The sequence below is a fragment of the Triturus cristatus genome, chromosome 4_1, assembly GCF_964204655.1.
Source record: "Triturus cristatus chromosome 4_1, aTriCri1.1, whole genome shotgun sequence".
Taxonomy (NCBI): Eukaryota; Metazoa; Chordata; class Amphibia; order Caudata; family Salamandridae; genus Triturus; species Triturus cristatus.
The window spans coordinates 84,132,284-84,153,568 of record NC_140585.1 but is presented as its reverse complement, the minus strand read 5'-3'; the positions used below and the strand labels follow the sequence as shown (position 1 = coordinate 84,153,568).

The 21,285-nt window shown below is 44.8% G+C and overlaps 1 protein-coding gene across 2 annotated transcripts in view; it reads left to right on the top strand.

Moving 5' to 3' along the window:
• Positions 1-19,950, top strand: part of LOC146839606 (cathepsin S-like) — a 44,539-nt gene extending 24,589 nt beyond the window's left edge. For both annotated transcript variants that reach the window (XM_085651691.1, XM_085651692.1), the window contains exons 5-8: positions 1,667-1,849; positions 11,469-11,628; positions 14,019-14,118; positions 18,986-19,950. In XM_085651691.1, the coding sequence (XP_085507817.1) occupies positions 1,667-1,849; positions 11,469-11,628; positions 14,019-14,118; positions 18,986-19,085 (543 nt within the window). In that variant the 3' untranslated portion in view covers positions 19,086-19,950. The remainder of the gene's footprint in view (positions 1-1,666; positions 1,850-11,468; positions 11,629-14,018; positions 14,119-18,985) is intronic.
• The last annotated feature ends 1,335 nt before the right edge of the window (positions 19,951-21,285 follow it).

Here is a 21,285-nt window from a genome sequence, read left to right as displayed (position 1 = left end):
CTCACCGAGCAGAGATCTGGATTGGGAACAGATAGATGACAAGACTATGGATTGGGTGCAATCTTTCAGCTAAGAACATAACCAGTCCAGAGCTTTCTCCTCGATGCCTAAATCGAGAAAAATGTTGTGGAGTTAAGAGGCAGACTGAAGTCCAAACATGGGTGTCCGCAGGATTTTTTTCAGGAGCACATCATTTTAACTTCAATAGTGGCACTGACGTTTCGGCATGCAGTGATGTCATCTCAATATCGACAGCACGATCTTAAATCTTTGTATTTAGGGCGAGTAAAAAATCCAGGGGGAGGGGCAAGCGCCCCTCACCCCATTTCCCCCTCTGTGGATGCCCCTGCAGACCAAGGAGGACAGGGGTCATCTGGAGAACAAAATCTTGTAGTGGGAATGAGGGTTTGTAAATAATCAAAACTCATCCGGCAAAACTGGGATAGAATAGAGGAGACCCTGGAAAGGATAGAGGTCATTGAATTGACAAATGTTGATGGTAGACTCCAGCTACCGAAAGAACTAGAAATCTTTAAAATGTTTCTTCAAAATAAACAAGACCTGAATTCACAATTTCCTATGAGGGAGGAACAGAGGAGGTGGAAGAATAGGGTGAGAAAAGTCTTTGCACAATCTTAAAGTTTCTCGACAGGAATTCTTTGATCTCTGTGCAAGCTTTCCTGAAGAGTTTCTTTAATAAATTCTAGGCATTTTCAATTAAGCAGGTTTCTTGATGGGGTCTACAGCCATCATCCAGTACAAAGAACAGGTTTGCTTACAAAGAGGGATGCAATCAAGGGCATCGATAAACCTGTTGTTAAAATGATGAGCCATCTCATCAATAGTGTTGTCCGAAAAAGTGGGGGAGATATGTAAGTCTGTGGTAAAATTCTTCTTGGGGCCAGTGTTGGGATTTATTTGAACTGTAGTCAGGTGGAGGATTAGTAATGCAGGGATTGGCTCAAAATCAGTGGAAACCTGTGAAGTTTCACACGGTAGTTCCACATGCCCGGCCTGCAACTTGTGAAGGCTAAAAAATAGTGCAGTGACACCGGCCAGAATCAATCATTAGAGTCCCAACCATTGTGTAACCAGGAGTTAGATGAGGTCCCTCTACTAAGCTTGGAAGCTTCTACTTTTGAGCTAATGGACAGAGCCTTCCCAGGCTGCTCTACTGAAGAAGTCTCCTGTGCATCAAGGGATTGATGAAGCAGGTGCAGAGGTTGAAGAGTGAAATGTGCGCAACAGATCCTGTAAATTCTCCTGAAGATATAAAGCTAAGGCTAGGCTTTCTTTACAAGTGCCCTATTGTCTTACAACTCATGGGCAAACATAGGCTCGCCTGAGGTTGCAATAGTAAAAGGCATGGAGATCACTGCACTAGGGCAGTTACCGTGAGCGATAACTTCTGCACTCAGGGAATTCCCCGTTAAAGTTTGGTAGGACAAACCTATTGAAATTTAAAGGCATCAAAAAGTCTGGTAATTACTGGTGTAGGAAGCACAAAATGAGTTTCTATGCCTCATCATGAAGAGGTAACCTCTTTACAGGCGATAACCATCGAACAGAGTCAGACACGTACTGAACCTTGGGATATTGAATTTTTGGCGTGAAATAATTATTGCAATCCCTCCGGGTCCTAAATGTGTGTTTTCTACACCTATAGGTTGGAGCCCTTGAATCTCGCCATTGCATAAAGACCGGGGAACTGTTCGAGATGAGCGAACAAGAGCTTGTCGACTGCGATTCTGCAGATGACGGCTGCTGCGGCGGGTTTCCATATGTGGCCTTTAGGTACATTTCCCAGCATGGCATAATGCCCTCTAATAAATACAAATACAAAGGACATGTAAGTACTTTGTGGTTTATATCAATTGAACCATATAATTGCATTATAATCATCTGTCATCAAAGTTCACATCTGTAAAATGATTTGTGCATTGTATTTACTCAGTCACTTGCTGAAGTTAGAAAATATGTCTTCTTTTCAGACAAGAATATCCTTGGTGTTTTTATGTTTCTAATGCTTTTCTTTCCCTTAAATGTATACATTTGTAAATTTTATTGGAAGATTTCTGCTCAACATTTTCCCTTGGGAGTCCATTGAAAACCTCACACACAGCATATGAATCATCTGCTGTGATAAAAGAAATTAAAAAACAGCCAATAAACATATTTACAAAAACAAGTAATCCAAAAGATTCATAGCATATTAAGCAAATCAATTTTTATTCTCCCAAAATGACCCAAGCTACCTATGATTTTGCATTTCACATTGATTTGATAGTCTGATCATTTACGAAATGACTGCCAGTAAAATAAATAGTTTAATTACCTTTTCTGGCCCATATCCTTGAGACCATTTCTGAATACCATGTAATGTTAAAGCCTCGGTAGACCTGTGTAGATTTTTTAAACTCTATTTCATGGTTTTATTGACACTGTTTTCTTCTACTGATTAGCTTCCCCCCCTAAAAGGGATTTCAGAAGACTTTGGGCCTTATTATGAGTTTGACGGTCTTGGAGCGTGCCACCATGCCAGCGCTCTGCGCCAAGCCCGCCAAACCCATAATGAGACGGCCTGCCGGATTCCGACTGGAATCCAGGTCGGGCGGGTTTTTGGCAGTTGGCCCATGGCTGTGTCGTGCTAAAGCTCATATGTCAGTCTAAGCAGGGCACCGCAATGGGAACACCATTGCATGTTCCTGCACGGCATGGACTGTGAAGTCCATGCTATGTAGGAACTGGGGGTGCATACAGACAGGGGGCACACCATGTGCCCCTCCTGCATGCATCCCCTGGCACAGAGGCAACAGGGGGCACTGTAGGGCCTCCTTAGATTCCTCACTCCCACATTTTTCATGCCGGGCTCACCGTCATGAAAACTGTGTTGGTGTGCAAACTTGTAGTACGCTTGGTGGTGCCGAAGCAGCACTGCCAGCATGTTACAGCTTCAAACCACTGTGCCACCCCTGAGGGTTTGCGGATCCCCAGCGGTAGCAGTGGTCCAGTGGGGGTTCTGACAGCCATAGTCAGACAATGGAAGGTGGACTGCACGACTACTGCGGTTCCAGGTGCTCGGAACTGGCTCCTAATGGGTATCAGATGCTTGGCACCGGCCCCTAATTGTAAACACCGCACTTTTGACAGTCTGCCTTTAGAGATGAACAGAACAACAGTTGTTTATTAATACAATATACTTAAAAAAAATACTAATAACTGCCTCCCCAGTTATTCCTTCAGTGGTGGCTCCTCCTGTAAGCCGGAGGAGTGCTGCCCCACTGCTATGTTATTATAGTTTTACTTTTTTGCAGGTTCGGGGCTGGGTTAAGGTGGGGCAGGGCTGGAGGTGCAGGGTGAGGAGTGGTTTGTACACTCCAAGTGCACATGAATGCTTGACCGGCCGTCTTGGCCTGGCCCAACATTTATGCGCACTTTGCATGTTACCCACCAGGCTTCATTACAAAGCCTGGTTGGAAAGATGCCCAGGCCCCCAAACCCCATCTGAGCGGTAGTCCACAGCGTTCAGACCAATTGTAATGCTACATTTCAGCGTTGTGATTAGCTATGGGGAGCCTGGGTGCTTCCTGGTTCCGGGACTCGAGAAGAGGAACAGGTAAGTGGCATTTTTAATTTTTGTTTTTATTTTATCCCCTGCCACTTCCACCCTCCCAACCCCTCCACCTTCATTGCCTGTCAGCCGCTACTGAATTACTATAGCTTTGGGGACCTGGAATAACCTGAACTGTCACACTTGTAGGCAAGAGAGATGGTTAGTAGTTGTTTGGTACCATCATTGGCAGTGATGGCAGGGGTGATGGGTGATGTATGCTGCAGTTGTCACCTGGTCAGAGCCATAGCACTGATTATTTTACAAAGGAAGCACAGTATGGTTATCACTTGCACTATCACTTAATGAAAGCCTCCTGGTGACGTCTTTGTCACCATATTTCAGAGGAGGCTGCTACTTTTGTTACAGCTAGAGGCCCCAAGTACTAATCATTAATGCAGATCACATACCTGATATCCCATGATGCCTTTGTATCTGTCCGAATTTTTTGAAGGGACTTAAATCCACAGAGGCATATTATGGAGTTAGGAAGACTGGACTCTGTACTTGAAGGCTGGAAATTCACAAGTGTCATGGAGTTCTCTCCAGAAAGATGCACTACTTCACAGAGCCAGATTCACTAAAAGGCTACTTGGAAATCAATTGCGTAAATACGTTACATATATACTTCACTAACGAAAACTAGGTGTCTGTTATGTAGAGACCTCCAAAGCAGTATTGTGATATCTGAGGTTTTAATAATCAGCATTTAAGTACTTGAATCAACTAGCCCTCCATGTCTTTCTTCTGAATTTACTTGATGTTAACTGTCTCTGTGTTATGTATTTAATAAGTATATCAGATCTGGAACAGGCTTTACTAACTTACATGCTCTCGCGTATGCATATTTCCATAACACTTCCCTTTTGCAAGGAATGAGCAAAACTAAAAAAAAACTGTTGTGTTTGCCATCAAAAACTTCTTACAAAGTTCAACAAAGATTGGAGTGATATTGTTTGTATTTGCAGTAATTCATCTACGTATATGAAGGGAATTTTCTCCAGACTCTGAAAAGTACTGCATCATTTTTTGACCGCTTCACTAACTGAGGGCATATGTGCCCAGTTCAATGCATATGTTGCAAAACCTGTCACAGGGAATCACAATCTTCAGGTGCACCAGTATTGGCATGGAAAGCTATGTCAGTGGCTAGAGTTAGCAAATTGTGTACTGGCTGTTTTGGCGTTTCCCATCTCAAGTGCCAAAGTTGAGAGGGCCTTTTCACAGATAAACATTTACATGGGAAGGAAAGAGCGAGTGCACATGACCAAAGACTCACTAAAGAAGTATTGTATGGTGTACTACAATAAGTTTGATCTGTAAAAATGTATTTGGACCTCGTATACCCTGTACGCACACTGTCTAAACACATGCACTATCAGTGCAGAAAGCAAACTAAAATGAAAGCAAAACATTCCATAAACAGCGGGAAAACACGGTTTCTGTTGGTTTAAGTGGCGCGAAAATGTGTAACCACCGATAACCACTGTTTTTAAACGTTTTGAAAACACTGAAAAAAGCCTACCAGAATTTACCTAAAATAGAAACTGAAAACAGAAAAGCCTACATATCAGCAATATCTGAAAGAGACTGTAGCTGTAGATTCCCTACCTTTAGAATTACCCCTGGGGTCAGACGGGGTCTGGAGAATTTTTTTGGAGCAGTACCCCTGCACGTCCGTATGTGGCGTCAGTCAACTCCGCGTCCGTCATTAGGGTCGTGGTCATTGGGATGAAGTTGTGGTGTCTACTTAGACACCGCCCCTGTGTGCTGACATCAGTTCTTTCTTTGCCACGCCATCCACTGCTGATCTGGAGAAAGCTACCCCCTAGTCACTTTTTGACTTTTGTCAACAATATTCTTTAGTCTTCGACTCCTGGTTCCACGAGGGGTGTTCCATCGTCGGACCGGCTTTAAGCCTTGTAACTGATTTCCCTAACGAATCCGCACCTCGTGTGCTTCTGGTGCCTGGAGTGCGACCATGACACAAAGTTGTGCTCCAACTGCAGGGCCATGAATCCGAAGTCTTTGTGGGAGCTGTCCCGAAAGCTCTTGGAGGCCTGGCAGTCTGCTCTCTGCCGTTTAAGGGTCCCGGTCAAGAGGAAGGTCACGGGACCATTCTCGGAGCCACCATCACTTGTCATCGAGCAAAAAAAGGTGAAGAAGCATTGTCGCTCTATGCCTTCTCCCCGTCCATCGGCCGACGCGACGGGGACCCAGAGCATCATCCCTCTCCAGCGGCTCTGCGCTTCCCTCACTTTCCTGGAGTTAGAGCGTCCCCTGCCCAGCTTCAAGCCTTTTATGAGGCACTTCATAGCATTTTTGGGCATCCGGACTCTGCATGTGTGCCTATGGGCCCCACAGACTTGGCTGGGGGCCCTGGGCCTTTGATGCCGGTGGCTTCGGCTCCAGTGCCAGAGGGATCTCGGGGATCCAGGCCTGGATCCAGATCGGCACGAGTCAACCTCACGGTACCTTCCCCGGTGCCAATCCCAGAGACGACACCCCCGACGCCGGTTGTGTCCGCAACCGGCATCGAACCCAGCCTCATCCCCAACGTGGACATGGTGCTGGAGGGTACTTTTGTACCACTGTTCATCCCTGGCGTTCCCTGTCACCCTGAGCGGCAGCCAGAGGAGGTTGAGGAGGCCTGGGAGGGGTCTGGAGACTCTTTAGCTGACCAGCTTGAGGAGCCGGACTGGCGGGTGGTATTTGGGTGATGCCAGTGGTTTGGATACCTGCCCAGACCTTGGAATGCTCTCCAACCCACCGTGGCTACGGAGGAAGGAGCTTCTTACTCAGTAGTGTTGCATGGGGCGGCTGAGGCCTTGGGACTCGAGCTTCCTTTGGTGGCAGTCAGGACTAACCTCCTGACAGAGGTGCTAAAGCTGGCAGTGGCCTCTTCAGTACCCCTGCTGCCTTTTGATTAAGCGTTCACAGACATCCTTCTGGGCACTTAGTTCAAGCCCAGCACAGGAGCGCCTGTGGACAAGATGATTGCCCGACACTACCAACCGGCCACATGCGACCCACTTTTCCTCTACCAAAACCCAACTCCCGAGAGCTTGGTGGTTCAAGCCTCATGCTCTAAAGGTGCATCCCCTACTGCTCCCCCAGATAGGGAATCCAAGAAATTGGACCACCATAGGAAGAAGTTGTTTTCTTCTGCCTTCTTAGGGTTGCCGTCAGTAAACACAGCATGCCTCTTAGGCTGTTATACCTATACGGGCCTTGGGACTCGAGCTTCCTTTGTTGGCAGTCAGGACTAACCTCCTGACAGAGGTGCTTCAGTAAGCAGCGGCCTCTTCAGTACCCCAAGCTTTTGAGCATGGCCATCGATCCTCCGATCAAACTGCCTCTTTGGGAGGATCTTCTGTCGCAGCAGCAGGGGACGGCCCTCTACCCGAATCTATCCAGCCTCCACCTCCTTGCGTGGAGCTTGAGCGGAGACAGTTGGCAGCTTTCGACCTTCCTCCCGAAGTTTGTAATGTCATCTTGGCAGCCAAGCGTCCCTCCCCTTAAAATGGTATACGCCTGTTGATGGAACAAATTTGTGGCATGGTTCACTGCAAAGGCTGTGGATCCCCTTTTTGCCCCTCTTTCAGAGGTTCTCCTCTTCATTCTATCTTTGGCCCAGCAGGTCTCTTCTCTGGGCACCCTTAAAGGTTATCTTTCGGCCATACTGCCTTTCTTCACCTTCCTGATCAGCCTTTTCTTTTCAAGTCCCCTATTGTAAATATATTTCTTAAGGGCAATACTCATCTCTTTCCTTCTTCTCCTTTTGTAATGCCCCAGTGGAACTTGAATCTTGTCCTTACTTATCTTATGTGTGCTCCCTTTGAGCCATTACATAATTGCCCTCTTTGTCTTCTTACTTTAAAGACTACTTTCCTGCTCGCCATCACCTCTGACCGCAGGGTGAGTGAGCTTCAGGCTTTGTGCTTCAAGCCTCCTTTTCTTGCTGTTCATACGGACAAAGTGGTCTTTTGCACTAGGCCCTCTTTTCTGTTCAAAGTGGTTACCTCTTTACACATAGGTCAGACCATCATATTGCCCACCTTCTTTAGGCCTCCACACACTTCCAAAAAGGAGGAGAGACTCCACCATCTGGACCCAAAACATTCTGTGTCCTTCTACCTTGACTGCACTAAAGATTTCCGGATGGACAATCAACTCTTCGTGGGTTATGTGGGCCCCAAGAAAAGTCGGGCTGTGCAAAAACGTACCATCTCTCAATGGGTTGTCCTATGCATCAAAATCTGCTATTCTTTGTTGAAAAAGGAACCTCCAGTAGGACTAACTACTCACTCTAGGGCAATGGGCGCCACTACTGCTTTGGGACCCGGAGTACTGCTGATTGACACCTGCTAGGCAGCCACTTGGGCGTCCCAGCACACGTTCACAAAACATTACTGCCTGGACAGCCAAGTCCGGAGAGAAAGGCTTTTCGGCAGTTCTGCTCTCCAGAACTTCCTGATGTGAATTTAGTTCGCAGATCAACCACTGGGGTTAACATTGCTAGTGTATCAATTCTAAAGGTAAGGAATCTATAACTACAGTCTCTTTCAGATGAACAAGTTACTTACCATCTGCAACGATGTATCTGTAAGAGACATATGTAGTTATGGATTCCTTACCGCCCCACTCATCCTCCCTGTTCTGCGAACTGACTTCTAGGGATAGGCACTCCCTTCTAGGGCCCTAGTTATGTGCACCAGTGGTCAGTGTCTTGCATGGCTCTGAGCTTCTGGCTTGGAAATCCGTGTCAGAACTAACATCAGCGTGCAGGGGGGGCATCTAAGTAGTCACCGCGACGTCATCCGGGCGACCACGATGCCAACGATGGACAACCAACTCCACCTACCAATGCACAGGGGTACTGGTTTGAAACAAAAATTCAATGGATCCAGTCTGACGTATGGGGTAATTCTAAAGGTAAAGAATCTATAACTATATAAGTCTCTTACTGATACATCGTCATCCACGGTAAGTAACTTGTTCTTTGCAGGGTGTCCAGCTGTTAACAAACTTGCTTAATTTGTTAACAATTAGGTCATTTCCAGAATGCTTGCACCAATAAGAAACCAGTAAGGGTTGGCAGTGTTGATGTGGAGGTCGATACAAGTTCAGGTTCTCTTAATATTGTGGTTCTAACACTAGACTGTGAAGATGGATCCAAGGTGGTGAAAAGTTCATTATGTGCGGCCATCATTGATAACATTTCCTTGCAGGTCATAGCTGATTTGGGATCGCCTATAACCATCCTAAGAGACAGTACCTTTTATGAAAAATGGGGAAAGGATTTTCCTTTTTCTTAGTCGCATGTAAACCCCAAGCGATTTGCAGAAAAATACATTGAGATGATTGGGTATTTTTTAGCCAAAGTACAATGTTTAGGCAGAAAAACAAATATAATGCTATATGTAGCTGAGAAGGCAAATAATATGTATCTGTTTCCTTGGCACCAGAACCAGTTAAGGGTGCAAGATTTGTCAGCTTGCCAGGTGGATTTTGTGGTTGGTTCCATTAAGGACATTTTAGCTGAATGTTTAATGACCAGGTTGGACTTCTTAAAGGTGTGGGTCACCACATTAGGTTGATGTCACATGCATAGCCAGTAGCACACACGGTACGACCCATGCCTATGAGTGTCAGGAAAGAATTGAAGGTCAGTTTACAAAATTTATGCTCACAAGGGATCATTCAACCAAATGATTTGCCGCAGTGGGTGGAACCCATAGCCGTTGCTTGGAAAAAGTTAGCCGATATTAGACTGTGTGCTTATTTACGTGTTCTGAACAAAAATATTATCATAGACTGCCACCCACTGCCCAGAATTCATGAGTTGTTGGCAAACCTCGGGGGGGGGGGGGGGAGGCAAGTGGTTTTTCCTGATCGATTTGAGGTCAGCATATCACCAAGTGTCATTGACGGCTGATTCTCAGTGTTTGATGATGTTTGTGACCCCCTTTGGTGCCTATAAGTTTCTGAGGCTCCCATTTGGTTTGGCCTCAGCAGCCAGTGTGTTCCCTAGACTTATGGACACATTGTTTTAGGGCACCAGGGGGTACAAGCATATTTGGATGACATCCTGATATATGCAGAGACCTTGAAGGAGCATAATGTAATATTGAGAGAAGAACTATCTATATTAAAGTCACAAGATATGACCGTCAGGGCAGACAAATGCAAGTTTGCAGTGAAAGAGTTGGAATACTTAGGACACGCAGTGTTGGATGCTGGCATAAAACCCAAGTTTCTGTTAAAGCAATTAGCAATGCTAAGGCCCCCATGGATGAGTATACCTTCGTTCTTTTCATGGGTTGGCAGAGTACTATGCCTGGTTTGTGCCTCAGTATGCTTAAATGGTGGAACCATTACGTACCTGACTCAGGAAGAGTCAGGTTAAAATGCTGGTTGAAAATGTTCAGCAAGTTTACTACCAGATAAACATTGGAGAACATTACAGACTCCATTGAACCCAACCCAGTTTCCAAACACAGCATGGGAAAAGGTTGATTTGGACTTGTTTAGTATTGTTGTCAGCTATGATGTATTTGGTTGTTGAAACACCAGATACAGATGCATCCATCGAATTACTGAGTAGGATATTTTTAACTGAAGTTGCGCCCAAACTCATAGTCACGGATAATGGCACACATTTTGTGTTAGAAAATATGTGTTAATTCATGAGCTCACAGAACATAAAACTCCTCAAAGTTGCATTATACTCACCCACTTCGAATGGTCTAGTGAGGTGTGGTAATGAAGCAATGAAAGAGGGTTTACAGACTGCCATTGTTTCTGGATTGGATGTAAGGGAGTTAATTGAACAGAAGATGTGGAATCATAATACATCAACACACTGCACCACGGGGGTTTATCTATTTGCGCTAATAAGGGGCAGGGATGTGCACACGTCTTTATTTCCATATTGGGTGAGTGAGAGGAAAACTGTGCCCAGAATTGGTAAGTCTAGTACTGAAAGGTATCTTCTAAGGTTGCCTAATGTAAAGTAAGGAAAGTGGCATCAACATTTTCCATGGCAGTGCAAGTCAGTAAAGTCAGCATGGGGGCAGCATTTGTGGTGGATAAAGATTGGTGGAACAAAAGACAACTTGTTTTGCTTGGATGTACAAGATTGGGCGCACCGATTCCAGTCTGATGTGGAGGGTAAGACGGTGTCAGGTGGTGTGGATGAGGGCATCAGTTAGGCGGTTACTTCATGTTCAGGTGCCAAAGGGTTGACCCCAGTCATGATAATATTGCAAGTACAAATGGTTTGCGGGTCAGAAAAGTTCCTAAATTTTTTTATAATTTCATTAGATATTAAATATTACACCTGTATGGTTTATGTGGTTTGATTTTCGTTTAGTAATTTTAATATTACTGTCTTATTTCCAAGGGGGAAGGTGATGTAATATGATTTTGTATTGAACATGCTTCTCGCGCACATCTTGTGTGCTGTTCTTTGTAATGTGTAATTGTTATGCTTTAACTTAGGCTCGCGCACGGAGCGGACCCTGGTAGGGGTTCGAATAGCAAGTGTCAGTTGCAGTCCGAACTCTGAGCCAGAGGGACGCTTCATGTCATGGGTGATGGAGATCAGTAATTAAACTTATCATTACTTCACTGCCTCGCTCACTGTAAACTTTGCCCTTTCGAATTTTGCATTCAAATCTCTTCATTCAGTGAATATTTGTTTAGCAGTGATTTTTAGAATAATTTTAAGCACAACACAAAATCTTTCTGAAAGTAGCAGTCTAGTATCCTAAAGATAATGTAAGTTCTACATGATAATGTCATCAAGATCATGATGCCAGAGCCACACTGTGTGATCCCCTACATCTCTTTTCAGAGTGGAGACTGTCGCTTGAAACCCTCGAAGACGGTCCCAATGAACATGTCCAAGTTCTATATGCTGGACGGCGAAGACAACATGGCCGCCACTGTTGCTTATGATGGACCTATCACCGTGGGATTTGCTGTGACAGACTCCTTCTTCTACTACAGTGAAGGTAATGGCAAGTTCATTCCACACCACAGCCATCTTTGAATGTCCCCTTCCCTCACAAAGGATACCTGCCAACAGGAAGGTACCACCAAGATTAATAAAACATTCTACCCATCATCGACAAAAAGATGCGGTGCAAGCTATTATGCAAAGGGTGCTCAAAGTAAATTTGCACTCATAAATCCTTTTATTCTAGTAGAATATTAATGACCCCATGCTTGAATATTATTGGTAAGCCGAAAAGGTTTGTGAATGCCCACAATCATGTAATTTGGTGGTCATGCACAAATGTCCCTTTCACAGTACGTAGGAGTGCCACATAAGACTGGTTTCACACTGATTAGTTGTGTGTGGTTTGGTTCCAGTGGCACACCCTTGCCACTTAGCACCTGCCGGTGGTTAGGTAAACTTCATGCATTGCTCCCATCACCTTTCATGTGTTTGATGGACTGCATTACTGATTACTGTAGGTGGCAAGGGCATGCTAAGACTTGCAACACAATGAGCATGGTATGCCCCTTTCTTGAAGATTCATATCTAACATTGATGTTAAGCCTCTTTCCCATTTCATTCACTTAATGTGCTGCAACATCAACATCTATGTGAACCAGGATGAGGCAAACCTAAATGTTTGATCACAATCTTGCATTTCTTGCTTGTTGAAAAGCTAGGACTGAATGAAGAAAATGTGGTTACTGTTTTAATCCAACAGGATGGATGTTACTAGTGGTGGTGGGTGTAGACTTGAGCAGCAAAGTCCTAATGCCTTTGTTTGATAAGCATTTCTGCTCTTCCAGTATCATATATTTGTAACCTTGAGTTGTTATTGATGAAAAACTCTCATTGGATGCCCACATCTTAGAAGTGTCTCCATCTTAATGGATTTTTCTGGTAGAACTTTGGTCATTGCAGTCCTGATTCGCTCATAAATAAATTATGTTAAAATTTTTATTTTAGTTGACCTTTCAAACACTTGGTGTCTTTGAAGCAGCCCAGAATGCTGACGTTTGCATTCTTGGTGGACCCCTTAAATTTGACCCCATTACTCCTCTGCCATGGTTCTTGCATTAGCTCCCAGTGAATGCTTACATTCTGTTCAATTACTTGTGCATTTAGCGCCACTCCTTCTGTGGCAAGGGCCGCTCTTTGTCAGCCAAGTGACTACCTCACAGCACTCAGAAATTTAAAAAAATAGCCACTCAGCCAACCAGCAGATACTGCTAACCAATGACCTTTGAAGACACTGAGGAGGGACTTTTCGTCATCTCCCTGTTTCTCTCCAAATAAGGATGAACCTACTCACTTTCATGACTTCTCTGAAAACCTTTCTCTTCTCATCTTGCTACAAATAAATGAAGAGGCCTTCTCGTCCACCCTCCTCCCATTGTGTAGTGGATTTGTGCTAAGAGACTCCCTGGGATGGTTGCGTGCTCTGTAAGAATTTCTATAACATAAAAGCATTGTTTCCCTTGTTTTTCACAGGCCTGGAATTCACGAGTGCGGATCCATGTGTGCCATGCACAATATCTACATGTTTTAGACATACGTTGTGTTACACACATGATGGTTTAATATTCTGTATGTGCAATCCTACTCCTTTGCTTGGAAGTAGGTGTCCTAGTAAAGGGATGTTTTTAAATACCAGAAACACTCCTAAAGTTTCCAGTTTTTGAGTTTTCACAAATTTATTTCCAACCCATCACCTCTTCGGATCGGTTGAGAACTTACTTATGTCAGGGGCAGGTGTAAAGGCATTGCCAGGAATGTAATGGAATTAATTTATTAGGCTCAACGTTCCACAATTTTAGATTTAAAAGGAAGAATCAGCGAGTCAATTAAAAAAATCTGAATATTTCCAGAACCGTTCAGAGGTACAGATGAAATGTAATGGAATGGAGACCCAGAAGGAGTCCATTCTAAAGTTGAGGACCAAGTAGGAAAATATCATGCCCACTAGACCTTGAGATTTGGCCATATGTAATAGAAATCATTAGCTGAGAGTTAGAACAGAGCATCACACTGAACTGAGTGTCAGTTTCTCAGTGTCATTGACGACAGTGCAGCAGACACACACAGTATCTTAAAGACAGTCCTCTGCGTTGCCAGACGCCAGTGCAGACAGATCCATGCCCTGTGCGTCATGGTCCAATTTCCTTCGCCTACACCCTGTCTGAACAGAAACGTTGTACATTCTTTGCTACTGAATCAAGAAAGATCCCATTAGATTTGTGACTTTATTTGTTGAACCTGTGAGTGTATGGATCTATCTAATGCTATTTTGAAGGAAGGTGTGGCTTTAGCTCTTGCTAGCTCTGCTTGTTGACCTCGAGTGGTGCCTATCTGACATGGATGCTCATCTAAAAGCTCACTTTGCTGCCTTCTGTCCCCATACAGGAATTTATGACGAAGAAGATTGTCCATATGCCAATCACGCAATCATAATCGTGGGATACGGAGAGGAAGATCACGAAGGCTACTGGATAATTAAGAACAGGTGGGATGTTTATTTTTCACTTTTCCTCCTGCCTTTGTGTGACATGCTGGTGATTGAGCGTGTGTATGTTGTGTTGGTGGTGTCTTGGACAACCTCTTGGCTGCATCCCTTTGTGAGCGAAGAGTCTAATATGATGCCGAGGTTTTGTGTTTGATCCATGGGTGGGGTGGGACTTCCTAGTGCAGCAGGCCACCAAGAGTCGTCCCACACTTAGGAGTGGGTCCCAGGATGAAGACTTTGGTCTTTTCCATGTTGAGTTTGAAGCAACTGTCTTACATCCCGGTGGCGATGGCCGTCATCCTGCTGTGTAAGTTGATTCCGGTGGTTGCGGGTTTGTTGGTGAGGGAAAGGATCCGCTGTGTGTCATTGGCGTATGAGATGATGTTGAGTCCATGGTTCCTGACGATGACTGCAAGTGGGGCCATGTAGACATTGAAGAGGGTAGGGCTTAGGGAGGAGCCCTGGGGCACTCTGCAGCTGATCTCGGTGGGTTCTGAGAGGAACAGTGGTAGTCTGACTCTGTGTTCGATCGATGAGGAAGGAGTGCATCCAGTCCAGGGCCTTGTAGTGGATGCGGCATTGTGGAGACTCATGATTAGGGTGAAGTGGGAGACAGTGTCAGGGGAGAATGAGAGGTCCAGAAGGATGAGGGCTGCTGTTTCGCCTAGGTCGAGTATGAAGCAGATGTCGTCGATGTGGCAAAGAGGGCGGTCTCGGTGCTGTGGTTGCTTCAGAAGCCAGATTGGGAGATGTACAGGAGGTGGTTGGCTCCAATGAACTTGGAGAGTTGAGCGTTGTAGACCTTCTTGATGACCTTGGATGGGAAGGGGAGCAGGGAGACGGGTCAGAAGTTCTTGAGGTCTGTTGGGTCGGTGGAAGGCTTCTTCAGCAGGGGGTTGATCTTGGCATGTTTCCTTTCATCGGGGAAGGTTGCTGTCTTGATGGAGCAGTTGATGGAGCAGTGTAGCAATGGAGGTGGTGGCTCTCTGGAAGATGTGGGTCCAAAGGGCCTCGGAAGTGAATGCTCTTCATTGTCTTGAGTGCCGTCTGTGGTGAGCGGGGTCCATTTGATTAGGATCTGTTGTGGTGCGGCATCATTGGGTAGTAGTAGGTGTGGTGGGAGGGTCTTGGGTATGGAAGCTGTCATAGATCTGCATGAGCTTGTGGTGGAAGAAGGTGCTGAGTTTGTTGCAGAGGTCTTGGGAGTTTAGGACATCTGTAGCCTCGCTGTTGGGCCTGACAAACCCCTTGACAATAGCAAATAATTATTTGCTGTTGTGTGCGTTGGTGTTAATTCTGTCTTAGAGGGATGTTTTCTTTGTGGTTTTGAGGAGGAGGTGGTGTGCGACAACTGCAGCTTTGAAGGTTGCGTGGGCTTCCGGAGGTATGTTGTTCCTCCACCACTTCTCAAGTCGCCTAAATGTGCGTCTGGACTTGTGGAGGGCGGGTGTGAACCAACTGGCTTTTTTGGGAGTTTTACCTGCCATGTGCCTTCTTGATGGGTTCCAGAGTGTCGGAACAGTTGGAGATCCATCGGTGCAGGTTGAATGCTGAGGTATTAGCATACATGGATATCGGCGGTGTGGTTGTACTGAGAGAGGCGGTGAGGTGTTCTTCAGTGACTTTGTTCTAGCTACGACAAGGGGGGACGCTGAGTGCGGTGGTGTATGGTGAGTTTGGTGAAGGCAAAGTACACGCAATGGTGGTCGGTCCAGAGGAGTTCAGAGGTATGGCTGTAGGTGAAGTTTTCGCTGGCTGCGAAGACGGGGTAGAGCATTTGTCGTGCTGCATGGGTTTGAGAGGTTACTAGCTGCTTGAGTCCCACATTAGCGAGGTTCTCCAGCATGGATGCAATGTTCTGGTCATTGAGGTTGTCCGGGTGAAAGTTGAGGTCGCCAAGTAGGATGTCATCAGTGGATGCTCGAGCCTGGGGTGCGATAAAGTCGATGATGGCATCGGTGAAGGGTGGGCAGGGCCCAGAGGTCTGCAGATGAGGGTGCAGCATAAGGTGGTGTTGGAGTTGGTCTGTATATGGAAGTGGAGGTATCCCATGGCTGTCATTGGGTTGTCTGAGTGGGTGGTCAGGTGGAGGGTGTTTTTATCGACAATGGCAATGCCTCCTCCTGGTCGGTTGGTGCGCTCCTTGCGGGTGGTCTTGTAACTGTTAGTGATGGCGGTGGCGATGTCTGGGCCAGAGCTGGGGTTTGTACAAGTTTCCACGAGGATGACGATGTCATGTGAGATGGAGTCAAGGAGGTCACAGATTTCTGTGGCGTGTTTGTGGAGGAAGCACGTGTTGAGAAAGATGCAGCTGAGTGAGTCGGGTGCACTGTGGGTTGGCTGGGCTGTGGGAGGAGCTGGAGTTTGGAGGTGAGTGAGGGTGCAGCTGCAGTTTCAGCAGGAGAAAAGTCCTTGGATGTCCTTCGGTGACTCAAGGTGGCGTAGAGTCCAGTGTTGAGGGTGAGGAGGGTGCTGGTGTCATATCGGTGGAAGGTCCGAGATCCAGGGTCCATGACCTTTGGCGCAGTTGACATTAAGTAATATGTGGGGGGACGGACAGTTGGGAGGCAGGAGGCCAGGGGAGTAGGAAAGTGGCAGTGGAGGGGGGCAGGGCCACGAGGTATCGCAGGGGCAAAAACAGCAAATAAGGTAAAAAGGTGCAAAATTGCAAAAAAGGGTGAAAGGACAGAAAAGAATCAGAAAAATGCAGAAAAAGAAGGCAGCCAAGCAGCAGAGCAGAGACACTCTACCACTAGAACACCAGGGATAAGGCACAGGGGGGTGCCTGTGGCTGGAAGGGGCTCGAACCACTGACCCGAGGGACAGATAGCAAGCAGCAGGGAGCTCGGGGGCAGCAACTACCAGGCAGAGTGGTGCAAGGAAGGGAGAAGTCCACTGAAAGGTCAGTGGATTGCACCCTCACCACTCAGCGGCCGCCATTCAGCACTGTGCAGGGGGCTCGACAGCTGACAGTTGGGAGACGCGGGGAGTAGGGAAGTGGCACTGGAGGTGGGTGGGCAGCGGCAGATCGTAGCAGCAGAGACAAAAGCAGTGAAAATGGTGTAAAAGGAAAGAAAAAGGAAAAAGTGCAGAAAAGGGTGAAAGGGCAGAAAAGTATCAGAGAAAGGCAGAAAAAGAGGGCAGGCCATCAGCAGAGATGCTCTACCACTAGATCACCAGGGATGAGGCACAGGCGGGTGCCTGCGGGTGGAGGAGGGCCTCGAACAATTGACCGAGGGTCAGATGGTCAGCAGCAGGGAGCAGCTACAGGCGCAGCAGCATAAGGAAGGGAGCAATTTGTTATTTACCTATGCAGGAGAGTGCAAGTATTTCCTTGTCTCCCCCCTCTTTTCCCTATGCCTCCTCCCTTTATCTTCTTTTTTTGCTCCTGCCTTCCGCTTCCTAATTCTCCCTGCCTCACTTCCCATCCCACTTTTACATTTTTACAAGGGCCCAGCACCTGCAAACTGTCTCTTCATGGTTCCATTTTTGCACGGATTTGTTATTCACTTTTTTTTTACATTCATCTTTGCCATTATAACTGGCCAATTAAAAACGCATCATGGCACCAACTAAAATGGCTGCCATGAACCATAGCAATGTGTATGCCATGACGCCTGGGTGCATGCATCACAACATATGTGTGCACATGCATGCATATGCATTAATGACCATTATAGAATGGATTTCTGTAATAGAAAGTACATTGTAAAATTCCCACCCGTGTGTGTGCAAGACTCATGGTTTGCATACTACTGGCAAATAACATTAGTAAGTTCAAAAGCTCAGAACTTTAGAGGCGAGACCTACTGGCTTTGCCAATGCTCTCTTATAATTGTTTCTTTTTATCCCCAGGAATATGCATTCTTTCTCCCTCATGCACTTATTCCTACTGTCTCTCAAAGTCATTGTCACATGTAGTGCCCCTTTGTGCTCACTTTTGTACCATTTTTATTAATTTCCTTTGCAGGTATTGCACGCCATCTTGCTGTATTTGCTTCATTTACTTACGATTTCTTTATCTCTATTGCTTATTTTCTGATTATGCATTTATTCTGTGATGCATTTAGTTTTTCTCCCTTTTTCTTTGGTTAGTTTTTATCTTGAATATTCTCAATCTTTTGTTTATTTTCACATAACAACTTTCCTAACTATTGTTTTTTTAACTGCTCATTCCTTCCAATTAATTTCGTCATTATTTCATCCTCTTGCTCCCTCTGAAACTCACACACATAGGATTTCAATACGCCTCCCAGTGAATTACCTCCTGTTGTCAATCAAATATATGACAATTGTGCATTTTTGTGATAAACATCGGTAGGTCAAACCTGCTGAAATGTATCTTAAAATCCATGATATTGACCAAAACGTACAGATTTTGAAGCAGCAAGCACCAAAACCCCCATGCTATTAATTGCACCCAGTGAATCCAGACTCAATAAAAACCACACCAATTACCCAGGCAGTTTTTAATCAAACCATAGTGCACAGTTACAAAACAAATGTAAATTTTCTCTTTTCCTCTTTTACATCTTCTTTTTTCTCTTTGGTATTTTCCCAAATGTGAGGCTTCCTCCATTGTACACCATTTATATTTGTTCATTCATTCTTCCTTGCATCTCTCACTTGTTGTTTAACTCTCATACATTTATTTGGGCAAAAAAGATACTTTGTGAAGTGCATAATGTTATCAATAATCTGCTGCGCAATAATGTAAATTCCTTTGCTTCCCATGGTCACTGAAGATTTGCATTTCTCTTTTCTATTTTTCTGTTCATGTGGTATCATGTTCTCTCTGTTGTGTCTGTTTAGTTTGTCCTGCAACTTCACTCCTTATTTAATTTTTTTCTCTCTTTCTTATTTTCAGCTGGGGACATTATTGGGGCGTCCAGGGATATGCAAAGATCAGACGCAACTCAAACATTTGCACCATTGGTGAAATGGGATCTGTGATAGATCTTTTGTGAGACTTGCAGTTCTACCTGGATGGTCACATAGTTTTCATGTTGATGCACCTCAATAAGTCTTGCAAGCTGTTAATGTTCACAAATATATTAAAATACCTATTATTGAGCACAGTATATACATTACATTGGCAGGTTAACTCAACAGGTTACAACAAGTTTCAGAGTTTAAATCGCTCATAGGAATTGGACACGTGTTCTCAGAAAATTAAAACGATGTTTTGTTGCAATTTTGATCATATATAATATTACAAAAAAATCTAAATATTGTTTGATTTAAACCCTCTAAGACAGGAATACTTGTAGCTGAAGTGCCAATTCACTATTCACTTGACCACACATTGTCCAGAGATAGTCTATATTAGAGCTATTGCTTTTCACTTGTTAATATTCCTTCCCATTATCCACCCAATGCCTACCTGGCTGTTCTCATTGGCCTGTTAACACTGTTGTCCATGAACACTCTTGCATGTGCTAAGGCCAAGAAATTGACACTAAAAGTCTCTGGTCACACCTGTTGGAATTACTTAGCTGACACTCCCCTCCCCCTTTGAACCTTGCTGTTGGTTGGTTTGTTTCATCATACTATCCTCACTCTAGGTCATTATGGACACAGTCACCAATTCTGAACTTTTCATCTACAAGTCATTCATTCCAGAATACATCAGCATATCACAGAAAGTCCGGGACTGGAAACAATGTCTGTAATTATCTTGTTGAAGGTGGTCAACCTAGTTTATAATTCCAAACAGTGTGTTCACTTTTGTCTTTTTTATAACTGGTCCCAGCATTTGAATGGTTAAATTGTGTTGCAGCAGTTACGCAGTATTACAAATATACAATAAAGGCAAAAGCATATTTCAAGCAACTTCTTCTGTATTGTCTTGGTTCCTTACCACACCCAGGAGGTGTAATCCTGCAGTTAAGCATCCTTTATTTGATTCCAATGCGGGTGATAGTAAAGAACTGAGTGAAATTAGAACTTCAGCTTTGTGTCGTGATCAAGCCCATCCTCACTGCAGGCACACTGCCATCCAGTTCTGATATCTCTGCTTCCCTATTTTAGCATTTCCCGCCCCTTTCACAAACCACCATAGACCATGCCATCTCAAATTTCCAACAATGGCTTTTACCACAAATCAAGGTTTAGCAAATGGAAACAAATTTAGGAAGTCTTTAAGTCTGAGGAAAACTTTCTTGTTAATGCCCCAAACAATGTCACTTTCTGTCTTAACAATACCTCTTCCTCTTCCTGCTGAAAAGCCAAAGCTTCAAAACATTTTCCTGAGCAGAAATACTGCTGTGGAACAACCATCCAACTGAAGCCTGGAACTGTCCTCTCCTCCTCTCCTCCTGTCATTTGACAACACCTAAATACTCCCATCTTCAGACTACACTTTCACAAATGCCCCGATTGCTACTGCCATTCTTCTTCGTGTTGCCTTCTTCACCCATGTATACCTCTTCCTCTTCCTCTCTGCAAACCCACCCCTTTAGATTCATTATCATTGACAAGCCCAGATTGGTGTCCATGGTTCTTCTACTTTAAAGTGATACCTGTGTGCTCATTGTATTGCTATAATGTGAAGGATCCTCATCCAGTGCTTGAAGCTATATACAATCAAGTGATTATGTCTTTGACGTCCTGCAATCCACACGCATAAGTCTGTGCAACTCTCTCTGCTGTGCAGCAGGGCCATTGCAAAGAGCAGTCGCCACCTGCTGGGGTCCCACTGGCCATGCATGTGAGGTCTCAGCTGGGGAACTGCTGGCTCACTTGGGACAAGCTTCAGCTTTCCATGAACTCAGTCTTAACCTGTGAATCAATGTATCCCTCGCTCTGTGCACTTCACATGTAAAAGTCTACCTGTTCTAGGAGCCTCTTGTTATATATGTAGCACACATCACAAACATTCAGACTATCCCATTAGAAAACTAGAAACATTAATATAATTACAATACAACTTCCATAGTAAGACCTTAATAGCCAAATTAAATCAGTCAGTTCTGAATATTGCAATTGTTAATCCCCACTAGAAGTATCTCCTTTTTACAAAGATTACTTGTAATCAGCCTTCCAAAGACAATGAGAGATTTGTATTGATTTTCTAATATTAATGACTATTTTTATTAAGGTCAAGAATGCACAAAGACCTTTTCATATGCTCAAAAGCAAAGACAGGATGAGGAACAGTAAATCGCC